This window comes from Equus caballus, chromosome 1, assembly GCF_041296265.1.
Source record: "Equus caballus isolate H_3958 breed thoroughbred chromosome 1, TB-T2T, whole genome shotgun sequence".
Taxonomy (NCBI): domain Eukaryota; kingdom Metazoa; phylum Chordata; class Mammalia; order Perissodactyla; family Equidae; genus Equus; species Equus caballus.
In genome coordinates, this window is record NC_091684.1 from 141607717 (window position 1) to 141620839 (window position 13123).

General features: G+C 53.6%; 2 protein-coding genes and 1 long non-coding RNA gene across 55 annotated transcripts in view; 2 read left to right on the top strand and 1 right to left on the bottom strand.

Annotated features, from left to right (window-relative positions):
- HERC1 (HECT and RLD domain containing E3 ubiquitin protein ligase family member 1) overlaps positions 1-1516 on the top strand; it is a 204183-nt gene extending 202667 nt beyond the window's left edge. For all 50 annotated transcript variants that reach the window (XM_070234926.1, XM_070235108.1, XM_070235114.1 and 47 more), the window contains one exon: positions 874-1516. In XM_070234926.1, coding sequence (XP_070091027.1) covers positions 874-1059 — 186 coding nt within the window. In that variant the 3' untranslated portion in view covers positions 1060-1516. The remainder of the gene's footprint in view (positions 1-873) is intronic.
- Positions 1-11515, bottom strand: FBXL22 (F-box and leucine rich repeat protein 22). Of its 4 annotated transcripts, none has more exons than XR_002799234.2 (3): positions 10924-11515; positions 6441-7522; positions 1-3236 (listed from the first exon to the last, which is right to left on the bottom strand). XR_002799234.2 is itself a non-coding variant. In XM_014733553.3 (2 exons), exons 1-2 carry the CDS (start codon positions 11409-11411, stop codon positions 7177-7179), a joined length of 834 nt encoding a protein of 277 aa, XP_014589039.2. In that variant the 5' UTR covers positions 11412-11515; the 3' UTR covers positions 1-7176. The 4 variants fall into 4 exon arrangements, 1 of the variants encoding a protein (XP_014589039.2); XR_002799233.2 differs by having other exon boundaries at positions 6198-7522; XR_011425953.1 differs by having other exon boundaries at positions 6176-7522.
- LOC138917653 (uncharacterized) overlaps positions 6393-13123 on the top strand; it is a 26416-nt gene continuing 19685 nt past the window's right edge. Inside the window, exon 1 of the long non-coding RNA XR_011425959.1 lies at positions 6393-6575. This is a non-coding gene — a long non-coding RNA (uncharacterized lncRNA). The remainder of the gene's footprint in view (positions 6576-13123) is intronic.

Here is a 13123-nt window from a genome sequence, read left to right on the forward strand (position 1 = left end):
TAATTTTAAAAACATTTATAGAAACATTGTAATATTATTATCATTACAGATAGTTTGGAAAATAGTTGTGTTTGCAGGGAGTGACAAAGAACGTATGTAATCTATCTCTGTGGTAGTAGCCATTTTCACCTTCACCTTTGTGTAATTCCTCCCAGTCTTTGCCTTAAGCATACACATTTTTGCGTGATGTATTTAGAATTGTATAGTCTGCTTTTTCCACTTAACAGTCTCTCCCGAGCACTTTTCTCTTTTGCGGCTAGTCCTCATAATCGTCATTTCAAGTGACTGCATCACCATCAGTTTAATGGATGGGCTGGGATTTAATTGACTGCTCCTTCCTCATCTGAGCTGTGCGCTGGCGGCCATGGCGGGTGAAGGATGCAGAATGCACTGTAAGAGGACAGTGACGGGAGGAGGAGTGCGATGGCTTCCTCACAGGTCTTCCTTCCATTTCCCCAGCTCTGTTGCGGGATCCCTGCAGCAGCTTCAAGTTTGCACTCTTGGTGAAAGGGAACGAACTCTCTTGCACGCTTACTCTGGTGCAGGCACCGTGCAAAGCGTGTTCTCTCAAGTAATCCTGCCAGTCAGGGCTTGTACCCACTTTGCACTTGAGAGCTTTTGGAGGAGTGAGGAGAAGAAGGAAGCATCTTCACAAAAAGCCTTGATGGCCGTGGGACACCAGAGCCTGTGCTCTTTCTTCCATGGCCCAGTCTCTGCTTCCTCTCGAATCGGTCATGCTGTCATGTCCGTGGAGTCCATCTTGAATGCAGGGAGAAGTGCTTTCCTGACTTAGGGGTGGTGGGAATGGCTGGCCCCAGTCCCCACATGACACCCTGCTGCTGCAGTCACAGCTCTGTGCCCTTCTCTCCACAGCCTTATGACAGTCTGCCTACCTCACAGACCTGCTTCTTCCAGCTGAGGCTGCCCCCCTACTCAAGCCAGATGGTCATGGCCGAGCGCCTGCGCTACGCCATCAACAACTGCCGTTCGATCGACATGGACAATTACATGCTCTCACGAAACGTGGACAACGCTGAGGGCTCCGACACCGACTACTGACCGCTGTGGGTGCCACACCCCCTCTTTTTTCTCAATAATGCTCACTTCCAATTTAATGTTGATAATACTTTTATGGTAACTACATAGATGTTTTAGGAACATAAACCAACATTATAAACAGTGGCCACATTTAGTTACTCTAAATGTAACAAAGAAATTAGATGTTTTTATTTTTCTGTGATTGTACAAAAAAAAGACAAAGTGCTCTCAGTCAGGTTTTCCCTCCATATTTTTGGTCACTTTTGATAAGTTTGCATGGAACTATTTTGGTGCATTTTTAGTTGGGAATGGTACATTTTTGTAAACCCACCCAGTGAACATGAAATTGTACATTGTGTATAATTGTTCATTAGAAAGGACAGTTTTACATGAATATTCATATATTTATTTTGTTTTAATTTGAATTGCCTGTTCAGGGTTCCTTATGCAGAGAAATAAAGCCGATTCAGGAACCAGAGCATGGGCTGCTTTTGTGACCTCCAGTGGAGCTTCTGCCAGAAAAAACAAGCTTTCAGGCTAGTCTCACTCTGACAACCTTTTGACCCATCAGAAATATTCCTTGACGCTGAGAGTAGGCTTTGCTTGGAAATGACACAGCAGAGGGCTGTGTGGGTATAGCAGCCCCTGGGGGCACGAAGCCCCTATTTTCATTTGTTCTGTCATCCTGGGTCTCTCGCTTTATTTTCTCTCTCCAGGGCCCTTGCATGAGCCACTCTCAGAAGTCAGCCATCTTCTCAGAACCACCCTTCCTCCTTTTCCATAGCTGGCTTACAGTGTAACATGTTAATAAGAGCCTTTCTTCAAAAGCCCCAGGATACTAGTATGGGGTGCAGCTCTACTAGGCACGGAGGAAGCTAACCAAAGTCATACGGTTCTGACCCAGCCTTGAAGAACAAGTGATGGAATTAAAGAGCAGGGCAGTTTACAGTAACATGTTGTCTCTGCAGGGAGAGCAGCCGAGTGGCAGGTGTTCAGAAGGGACAGCAATTGCTCGCAGGCACTTAGCATATGTGAATGAGTGACCCTATGAATAAGTGAGTGGATTTGCGAATTAACGTGAGAACTAATGGGTTACTTTATATCCTTGAATGATGGATGGTGGGGACTTGTGCAGGGCGCTGAGGAAGGGGTTACACTCTTGGTGCTTAAACCCAGCCGTTGAGGGCCCTGGGCGACACGCTGGTTTGTTCAGGCATGTCAGAATGAGCATGTGGTTCTGAGAGAAAAGGCCATCTTGAGAGCAACCGTGAAGGCTCTAGCTGCCGGGAGTGGGAACAGGAAGAGGGCAAGGCCCTTGGGAGGCTTGTCTCCTTCATCTTCAGCAAGTTCCTGCCACAGGCTGCTTCCAGTGTACTTCAGGCGAGATCACGACTGACAGCCTGCTCAATGAAGTGTCAGACAGAGTGCCTTGCAGGCAAGTTGTTTTCTACAAGGATGGTGGCAGGTGTGTTTTCAAAGAGAAATTGGAAGAAAAATAGAGTTTTGTTGGCTAAGTTAATGCCATGGATCTTTCCCAGTGATGAATGCCTAATAATATTTAGAATGACATCTTAGTTTTATTGGAAAGAGGTTTCAGTTGGCATTGAGTCTCAGAGGGAGACCGCAGCTTCTGAGGAACTCCAGGGGATACCAGGCAAAGAGGAGCCTTTAATACTTGATCTGAGAGCTCAGTCAGTAGCAGTGGTAGGGGGCTCTGGGCTTGAAGCAGTCGCTGTGGCGGTGGGAAGGCACTGCCTGGGCCTCTGGGCCAGGAGGGAACTTCTCTTAGGCTGCTGTGTGCTGCTGAGATCCTGAACCATGCCAAGAGAGGGGTCTCATGGGGCCTTTTGGGTTGGTTCCTCTTGACACGTGGCTCTTCCCTCTTGCTGGGCTCGGCTGAGGGTGTGCTGAGCTGAAGGATATCTGCGGTCTCAGACATTATTTGAAATCAAAATAATGGCTCGACCTTTGTGAGGCTCTGGCCTCTGCTGCACAGTTGGCTCTGGACTGAGGGGCAGAGGCACCCCCCGCAGGCTGACGCTCATGGTTTCAGGTCCCACCCTCAGGCCTAAAGGATAGCTTCTCAGGAGGTTCGACTTTGCAAGGAAAATCTGCAGAGATGCCTCTGTTTTATAACAAATGCTGTTTCTTTGCTGGAAATCTCTCACTTTCCTTCATGCTCTTGACTTGTGGAAGCTCTGGGAGAGAGGGGGAGGCGTGAGTACCTGATCTGAGGAGCTGAAATGGGCCCAGGACAGGTGTATTTTCCTTTACTTCCCTTTCAAGCCCCTATAGAGGTTGGGCAGTATTTTTGTTTGCTGGACCCATTCAGCTAACAAATACCACAGTTTTTATGACCCTTAAACAGTCTCGAGAGAACTTTGACCCCCAACCTTTAAAATTTAAGATTTCCCCAGAGGCCCTTCAGGGTGCATCTTTGTTCTGGGCCTCCCAGCTTTGTGGTCTTTGCCCAGCACTGCCAGCTAGATGAAACCTACATCTGGTGAACTCAACTTTTAGCAAAAAGCAAGTTTTTGGGATTAAATCCTAGAACTGGAGGAGTCCTCGAGCTAAGGGCTCAGATGATCTCTCCCTTTACACAGCAAGAATCTGAGATCAGGAGAGGGAAAGCTCGGATAGCAGTTGCATATAGGCTAGAGCTGGAAGCCCTGGCTTCCTGTCAGCATGCTGCTGGTGGAGCCCAGGGAGCTGTCAGTCCCCTCCAGACATTCAGCCTGTGCAGAAACGGGCCATGTATCCCTGTAAGACAAGCCTCAGAGCACCGCCTCCCCCCAGCAGGCTCCGCCTCCCAGGGAGCAGCCTGGAGCCCCTGACCTAAGAGCCATGTGGCCTCAGTCTCTGCTGGCACTGAGGTTCCTGTGCAGAGTGGCCAGCAGGATGTGGTGACGGGTCAGCCTCACACCAGGGCGCACTGTCCTGCCCCAGTACTGAGGTTCTGCACCCTCCCCCTAGCTGTCCCTCTATGTGGCCATTGGCTGCTTTAGCCAAAACTGAGAGCAGAATGAGTTAGCATTCAGAAGCTGGGGGAAGTCTGTGGTCTCTTCTAATACAGGCTGTGAGGGCACAGATAACCCCCAAGCCGTTTCCAGGTGGCTCTGGAACAAGGTCTGGCTCCCATCGTCTTTGGCTTGTCCTTCTCTGGACATGCCTTGGGCTTCCTGACCCTGCCTTTGCTGAGCTGTGCCTGCTGTTGGAACACCCTCCCACAGCTGGAACCTGGGGGAGCTGGAGGCAGTCTTCTAGGCTCGTTCTAGGCTCCTTCTAGGCTCGGCCCTCAATCAGGTGTTCCTGGATCACCCCGCTATAGACCCAGCTTGCTTCCTCCCAGGACCCGGGCCTCGTGGGTTCTGCCAGGCACTGCACATCTAGACAGTCTCATTGCAGTGTCACAGAAAGGGTACTGGTCCTATTTTACAGATGAACAAACTGAGGCTCAGAGAGATCTTAACTTGTCAGAAGTTATGGACAGCAGAGCTGGGAGAGCACCCAGGAACTCCTCTCAACCCCAGCTGCGTGTCTTCTGACTCGAGTGAGTCTCTGGAAGTAGGGCCTGGCCCAGCCCCTGGCCAATACCCTGTAAACATTTGCAAGATGAATGGGCCAGTGGATTAATTAAGCATGCGGTACCCCTTGTTCTATGCAAATCTGAGAGAAGACCTTGAAAGCTGTTTTTAGATTAAGCAGGCTGCTGTGTTCTGCCACACGCTTTGCTTAGTGCCTGGTGATGGTGAACAATGACTGTCAGAAGGCAGAGTGGAGAGCCATGGGTCTCTGTCAGTGCCTATCTTTTGGGAGCACCTCAGATGGCCCTTGGCTCAGGGACCCAGAGCTCCTCTGGAGGGGGCAGGACTGCGTTAGAGCCCTAGAAACAATGTCGGAGAGCTGTCAGCACAGCGTTAGTTCTCTGATCACTCCAGTTGTGACACTAGGCGTGGAAGGGCTAGTCAGGGAACTTAAAGCTCATTTATAAAAGAGCTTGCCTGGGAAAAGGGGCCTCGGGATGCAGGTTACTCCATTCGAGCTGAGCCTGCAGTGACCTCTGCTTTACAAACACAATCTCATAATCCTTACAAGAACCCTGTGCGCGAGATTCTCTAGCTATCCCAAGACACGGGTAAGAAAGCTGAGGTTTGGAGAGGGCTGACCTGCCCTCGGTCAGAGGAGGCCAGAAACCACCATCCTGTTGTTCCCCAGAGTAAACCACCAGCTCACGGCAAACAGGACCTGCTGGCAGTTGGGGCTTGTGGGAGATGACGAAAGCAGAGCCCTGGGGTTGAAGTGGCTCTGTGTTAAACAAACATTTAACCCCCTGGAAGCCTGAGCTTGCTTTCAACATTGTTTGCAGTAGTAAGAAAATAAAACCCCTGCAAGGCCTCTGTCCAGAGTCCAGGGCAGTGGTGGGTAAACTGGAAAATCGCTCAGAGGAGGCGTGGGTCTCACAGGCTAGTGGTGGCCCCCGTTCCACTGCGGCTGGTGGCCTGAGGGGGCTGGCTCTCCCCACACAGGGAGGAGGAGAAATCATGCCGGCCGGAGCTCACTGCCGTTACCCCTTTTCTGCACTAAGCGCTGGCCCAGTCGGGCCCAGGGGCAGCCGCTAAGGCCTTCAGCTGACCGGGAGGCGTTGGGTGGTGCGCTGCTGCTTGCCCGCCCACGGGTTCTGCGTGGAGAAATTGCAGCGCCTCTGGGCCTTCCCCTGCAGATCGGCTCTGCTTGGGGCCCTGGCTCCTGCTGCGGGTAGGCTGGGTGAGGGGATCTCCAGCTCTCATTTCATGTCACACTTACCTGGGAGGCCTCAACGCCCGCCCCCATCCCTTATTTCTCTCCTCTCCTCACCTTTCCTCCCCGCTCACTCTGCTCCAGCCATACTGACCTCCTTGCTATTCCCGGAACACACCAGCCATGCACCTAGTCTGGGGCCTTTGCATTGGCTGTTCCCTCCGCCCGGAACATTTTCCTCCCAGGTGCTGCTCGGCTCCCTCCCTCACTTCATGTCTCAAATGCCACCTTCTCCATGAGGCTACATTGGTCAACCCCTTTTAAGTTGCTCCCCTCCCCCAACCCTGGCCAGCAATTCCCAGATAGCCCCTTGCCCTGTGCTTTTCCCTCTAGTACTTACGTTCTTAGAAACCACTACTTACTGTCTCTTCCCCTACAAGAAGGAAAGCTCCAGGAGCATAGAAGGTCCCTTTTTCCTTGCTGTTGCCCCAATATTTGGGCAACGAATTAAGGAACCTGAGGGGAGTAGGGATCAAGATCCGCCTTCACAAAGGAGAAACACCTGGCCCCAGGTGGGAAAAGGGCCTTGGTCACAGCTGGTGGTGGGCGGAGCCGGAGCGGGAGCATCGCCCACCACTCCACGGGCTCCCTGCCTCCCCTCTTACCGGAGTTTGCCCCACGTTCCCGGAACCAGGAGGCCGCTGGGTGGCCGAGAGCCTTTACTTTGGCGGCTAAAGGGGGACATCAGTGACTAAAGCCCTGAAATTGACGTCCAGGCGTGTGCCCACGTTCAGCAGCAGGTAAAATCGAACTTTGCATCAGCTTAGCTGGTTTCCTCGTCAAAGGGTTTAGTCAGGGCTGCTGCTTTCACGTTGAAATCTTTACTTTGGGTTTTTCAAATGATTTCTTTTTCCTACGAGAACGGTAGAAATTAAGGATAACCATGCAGTTTATGTAAGAACCACATCAACGAGCGGGGTTTCTAGAGTTGCGCGTGCGGCCCCTCCTAGGAACGCACCCGTCCGGGAAGGGCGCGCCCCCGGCGGGGCCCCGAGAAGGCCGGCGGGGGCCTCTCGGCCAGAGGCCGCTCTCTGGGGAAGCTCGTGCCCGCGCCTCCCGGCAGGTCCTGACAGCTCTGGGCGGCCGCGGAGGGCCCGGAGGACGGCGAGGCGGCCGGGGAGAGGCGCGGGGGGTTAGCGACGCCCCCCGCCCGAGTGCTCGCCGAGCCTCTGGTCGTTTAATCTCGCGCTCAGCATGTGTATAAAATCGTCATGTGAGGTAGACATCGTATCCCCGCTTTGCAGACGGGGAAACTGAGGCTCAGATGTGGCGACAGTGCGGGAGGTGGAGGAGCTAGTTCGAAGCCAGGTCGCTCCTTCCGCCTGTGGGCCCCCGGCCGGCCTAGCGCGGCAGCAGCTTGCGGAGGGCCGAGCCCGGCGCAGGGACGCCGCGCGGGGGCTGGTCGGGGATCATGGCCGCGCTGTGCTCGGCGCGCAGGGCCAGGCGCGGGCACGCGGCGCGCAGGCGGCGCAGGCCGGCCGCGCTCACGTTGCGGCAGAAGTCCACGTGCAGCGTCTGCAGCGCGCGCCCGTGCGCCGCCGCGGCCACCAGCGTGCGGTTGGTGACGCGCGCGCAGTTCTCCAGGCGCAGCTCGCGCAGGCGCGGACAGCAGCGCAGCAGGCGCGCTAGGCAGTCGTCGGTGACGTGGCCGCAGCCGGACAGCGTGACGGACGCCAGGTTGGGGCACCTGCGGAGAGAAGGCGGTGACCGCCCGCCCGCCCCTGGCCCGCCGGTCCGGCCCACAGCCCTGGGAGGGGGGCAGAGGGGGAAAGGGCCCGGAGAGTGTGCGGAGCCTGCCTGCGGTGACGCGCCGGGATCGGACCCTGGGCTCCTGTCCCGTCTCCCTGCTCCTGCTGCCCCCGCCACCGTGCCCTGCGTGGGCCCTTCCCGGTGGAGAAGCCAAGCCCTGTCGGCCAGAGACCCAGGGCCTGCTGTGAAGGGAGGGGATGCTGGTTCCCGGAGGGACAACTGTCGTTGCTTTGGTTCTTTCCAGACTTGTTGCTTTGGGGGGGGGGGGGGGTCAGAGTTGGCCACCTCAAAATGTGTCTCTTTGGCTTATCTTTAAGAACGAAAGACTTTGAAAGAAACTTGGCCTTCCCCCTCACTGCCTAAAAGAATTTAGGATAGAAGGGCCTGTTCCAGGAAGGAGCTAATACCTCAAGATAACCTTGTCTGTAGCCGGCCCAGCAAACACTTGTTTAACAAATATTTGCATTTTCATCTCCATGTAAATTACCTTCCTCCCTTTTGAGGCCCCAAACCAGTACTCCCAGCATGGGCCTTTGTCTTTAGCTGAAGATGGTATTTAAGATGACAACCTCTGCCCTTCTGGTGAGTTGCCCAGTTTTCCTAAGTCTCTCCCACGTATACATGTTATAAAGCTTTGTTTGATTTTCTCCTGTTATTCTGTCTCATGTCAGTTTAACTTATAGCCCAGCCAGAAGGACCCAGAGGGTAGAGGAACTGTCTTCGTACCCTACGGGGCAAGGGAAGCGGTGCATGGTGACCACTCCAGTCTAGCTTCAAGCTGAGGCCCTGATGCTCCTGGCAGGACTGGGGAGGAAGCGGGGGCGGGTTTCCTGTGGGGTGGCTTAGTGATGGGCCCAGTGCAGCTCTTGAGGCCTGGAGGCAGGCCTCCGAGGATTGGCTCTGGGTTCTAGGGCCCTGGTTTCAGCTCCCCTGACTGGGGCAGTTGTAGCATCCCCACTGGGACGCCAGCCTGGAAAAGGTCAGGAACCAGAGGTAGCTAGAACCAGGCCCAAGGGTGGTACAGTCAGGGACACAGAGGTCACTTGTCTGGAAAGCCTGGAGGCCTCTCTGCTCCAGCCTTACTGGCGCAGGCTGGAGAAAAAGATCTTGAGCGAAGTTTGACTTGGCTTATTTGCCATGTGACCTTGGCTGAGTCACTCACTGGACCTTAGTTTCGCTGGGTGGGGGTGGGGGAAGTGGCGGGTGGGAGGCTGGGGCCAGGGGGGAATGCCTAGCAGTGGGGTCGTTATGAGGGTTGAGATTTGCCATGTAAAGAGCCTGCACAGGGCCTTCTATAGGCAATTGTAACCCCCTTTTCTGGGAGCAGACAGGACCAGACTGCTTCAGGTCAAGAAGGACCTGTCTCATGCACGAGGGCCTTGGCTGCCTGACGCCAGAAATTCTCTTTTCCCATCAGCCTCCCCTTCGGCCCTTGACTGCACCTGCCTGGGCCACATCAGTTCCCTTGTGCCTGGGGAAGGGGCTAAGGAACTCAAGTAGACTGGGCACAGCCTCATTTCACACACTGCATCCATTCCCTCTTCCCAGGTTCGTATGTCTGCCGTAGTCTTCACAGCAGCCCTCTGCACCCCGTTTTGGGAACGAGGAAGTTGGCTCAGAGAGCTCAAGTGACTGCCCTGTGACCTATTTTTTGTTGGGCCACCTCATCTGTCAAATGGGAGAGTTTGTTACCTTGAAGGTGGTTATGAGGATTAGGTGTTTAAGCCCCAAGGGTGTTGAGTGATCCCTTCCTCTAAGAACCTTTAGAATAATCTTGATGCCGGAAGAAACCAGAGAAGAAAGAGCTGACTCGTGCCCTGCCCAGCCATCCTCAGCTCTTCTTCCCTTCCCACCCAGCTGATTGCCGGGAGAACCAGATTCGGTGGATACTTAGCAATCCCTACTATGTGCTGGTGCTACCTGTCATTTAATTCTTTGAGCCTGTGAGATAAGGCTATTTATCCCATTTTCCCGATGAAGAAATGAGGTTGAAAGAGTGTAAAATTTGGGCTCGGGTCACGTGGTAGTTCAGTAGCAGAACTGAGGGACTCAGCACAGAACCCTGACCATCAAGCCTTTGCTCTTTTTGTGACGCTGGGGCCTCTTGCACCCCAGACAGTAGCCTGGGAAGTCGCTCCACACTTTGCTGGTTTAGGAGTTTAAACCTGGTTCTTTCAGCAAGAATGGAACAACTTTAGGGCAAGCTTCCCCCAATACGTATCTCCCTCCAGCCTGATTTCTGGGTCTTGCTAAACCCCTCAAAATGGCCTGGTCCCATTGGGGCCTAGCCCCAAGTCCATCTTCTCTTTTCTTCTTACTGCCTTAAAAAAAGAAAGCAAAGTCGGGGTCACTACACTATTTCCTTCCATTCCTGTCCTGCTGCCAGCAAACCGCAGCTATTAAACCTGGGTGGCAACAAACTGGCTGAGGCTACTTAGTAACCAGGGGGGCCTTTCCTCAAAGGCAGGACAGGGCTGGTAAAGGCCCGGGGGAGCCTGGCCCAGGAAGTCTGTGTTCTTGCATGAGCTGCTCTAGGCAGGAGGCTGTGACCATGGAGGAAGCCTGGCTTGTGGTTCATCCTTTGTGCCCACAGCAGGGTTGACAGATCAAATACAGGATATGTTTGGGACATACTTATACCAAAAAATTATTTCATTTATCTGAAATTCAAATTTAACTAGGTGTCTTGAATTCTTATTTGCTAAAATCTGGCAATCCTAGACTCTGGGCAAATCACATGACCTCTCAGAGCTTTGGTTTGCTCACTTGAAAAATTAGGCGAAAACGCCCTCCCCTTAGGGACCTGTGAAGATCAGTAAGTTTCTAATGAGGAAGCCATTGCTGTTTATCACCACTCCTAGCCCGGCATCTGGCTTGGTCCTGCTAACCCGGAGCACCCTAGCTCTCCTTCCGCAGCACATCTCACAAGCCTTGCAGTTTGCTTGCTGGGAAAGAACAGATGGTTGAGCTGATTACTGAACCTAGGAACCCTTTCCCAGGGCCTGACTGACCATCCAGGCCCAGCTGGACCCATTCAGCACTTAGTGGCTGCCAGGGAGGACAGCCGCCCAAAGGACAGTGACAGCTGCAGCCCTGTTCTTCCTCTGCAGCAGCAGCAGCTCCAGGACCTATGAGGCTAAGAGGAGGATTGGCAATTGTTTCCCCATGATTTTATCCATCTTCTGGGGACTGTGCTGTGGCCAGGCCTGGAGGGTCCGCCTTGGGCCTGGTCTGCGGCTCCCGGAGGCGGAGCCATCTTGGTCTTGTAATTTGCTCTTCCCTGCCCCCCAGAAGCCTCACAGAGCCAGCAAAGCCAGCCCTGCTGAGGCGGTGGCCTACCTGTCGCACACCTGGAGGAGGAAGTCATTGACCAGGCTCTCGTGCCGGCTGCAGATGCTCCTCTGGAAGGCGCTCTTGAGCCAGTCCTCAATGCTGCACACCTGCACGCGGCTGGAGTGCCAGCAGATGGAGAGGCTCCTGAGCGCCGGGCTCAGGAGGAAATTGTCCTTCTTGAGTTCTGTGAGGGAGCGAAAGTGCAACAGGGGCCAGAGTGCTGGGTCCTCGAACACGTCCTGGAGCTGGGGGCATGTCCTGGCCAGGTTCCTCCTGCTGTCCTTGTCCAGGAAGGAGAAGAGGTGCAGCAGGCACTCCCGGTTGAGCTGGGTGATGTGCATGGTGAGGGCGGCCACACTGAGCGGCCTGCAGCCCAGGACCTGACCTACCTCCCGCTCCTCCTCCCCGGCGCGGGGCTGGTGGACATATATGGTTGAGGAATGGTGTTTATTTTTGGCCAACAACTGGTGCTGAAGCTCCGCGGGGGGAGCCATGACCCAGACATACGTGCAGCAGGCTGTGGTTCTCCTTATGTTCAGAGGAACTGGAAATCCTGGCAGAAAAGCAGCTATTGAAGTTAAATATCCTTAAAAGGGATTTCTTTTCCTTTTAGCTGACAATAGTGTTTAGCAGAGAGCTCTTTAGGCTTTTCCCGAGGCATTTTCCTTCAAGGTGGCTGGCCAGACCAGACGACCTCTGTCTGGGCGTGCAGTCTACTCTCTGGGAGGGACTCTGATAGTAAATGGTAACTGTTTTCATTTTCTAGTACATCCATCTGAGTCTTCTGCCTCCCCTCTAAGTAGGAAGAAGCCTGTTGTCTCTAAAGGGCTCAGGGTATGGTTTTGTTTTCAGAGCTGCAAGCAGACAGCACACGTGAGGCCTCTCTGTTCTCTCTGCTCAGTAGTGATGGTTTCCAGGCCAGGCTGAAGCACCTGCAAATCCCCTGCCCTCCACCAGGCAACGGGATTTCCTTGGCCTCCCAACGGGCTCTATTTTTACTCTGAGTTGTTTCATAAAAGATCCTAAGTAGCTTTTCTTTCCAAGCTGCTTCTGTGTGTATGTGTGTGTTGGGTTTTAAACTTAAGTTTACTTGGCTTTAAAATTTTTTCCAGTTATGTCTCCTGCTTTATCTAGCCTGTATTTCCCCAGAACGTCAGGATGGAAGAGGTGGCTTTTAATATAAAACCGCTTGAAACAACTCTAAGTTATTTAAGTATTTTAGTGTCAGCTTGCCCTTTAAGCCCTCCTGTTTGTGGGTACCTTCAGTTCCACTGCCACCCCTGCCCCCCACCCTGCAGGTACGATCCGTTGTTCTCCCTTCCCAAAGAAATGGAGATTGCTCGGCAGGCCAGGCGCAGTGGATCTATTTTGCAATACTTCCCTGCCGGTCCTACCACAGCCCTACTGTGAATTCTGAGCTCTGTAACTGGTTGGTTTGTTCGCGGGCCGCTGACAGTCTGCCGCGCACCAGCAGCAGCTTTCCTCCGCCAGCCCGGGAGCAGCACCTCAGTGCTCACCTTGGCTCGTTCACCCATTTCAGTGGAACTGGAAGGAACGGGAATACTCTGTCTTCCAGTTGTGTGGAGTAACACAAATAAGTGTCTCTGCTGGGCCCTCTTCTGGAACGAAGGCTTGGTCAGGCTGGCACGCTTTGCCTTTACAAGCAGAATGCAGCCAAGGAGACAGTCGCTGTTCTCGCCAGCCCCATTCCTCTGAGAAGCCGTCTCAGCCATCCTCTGTGCCTCGATTACTCCACCACCGCCAAGGTGAAGTGCAAGGGGTGACTTCTCTTAAAAAAAAACATAAACCAAGAAACTGCTAAAAGGAAGGATTTCTCAAGGAAAGGGTAACTAGCTACTGCTAATATTTTAAACGAATCATGTTAATTGTTCAGAATTACAGCCGACAGGAAGCCCCTCTCTGGGCTGGTTGTACTTCTCCACTCAAAGGAGCACACAGCACCATAGACGGGTTTAATAGAAAGCCCGTTATCTCCACTTTCCCTCCAAGATCCTTTCCAAACCGATGCTTTTCAGAGGGCTGAGCCCTGGCTCCCTGGCTGCTGGGAAGAGTCATTTTGGTTCCCTGTGGCCTCCAAGCTGCACTCATACAGCCCTGCTGGGACAGCAAAGGCCTGGCAGGGTGAACAGTGAGCCACGGGCCGCCCTGCTGCTCCGGGTGGGCTGGAGGAGGCCTCCCAGAACGC

What these genes read in the sequence shown, in the direction of transcription:
- FBXL22 (XM_014733553.3), bottom strand. Translation starts at nt 11,411, where the DNA reads ATGGCTCCCCCCGCGGAGCTTCAGCACCAGTTGTTGGCCAAAAATAAA. An exon ending in CTCCTCCAGGTGTGCGACAG is followed by an intron (nt 7,523 to 10,923) that starts GTAGGCCACCGC and finishes TTCTCTCCGCAG; the next exon opens with GTGCCCCAACCTGGCGTCCG.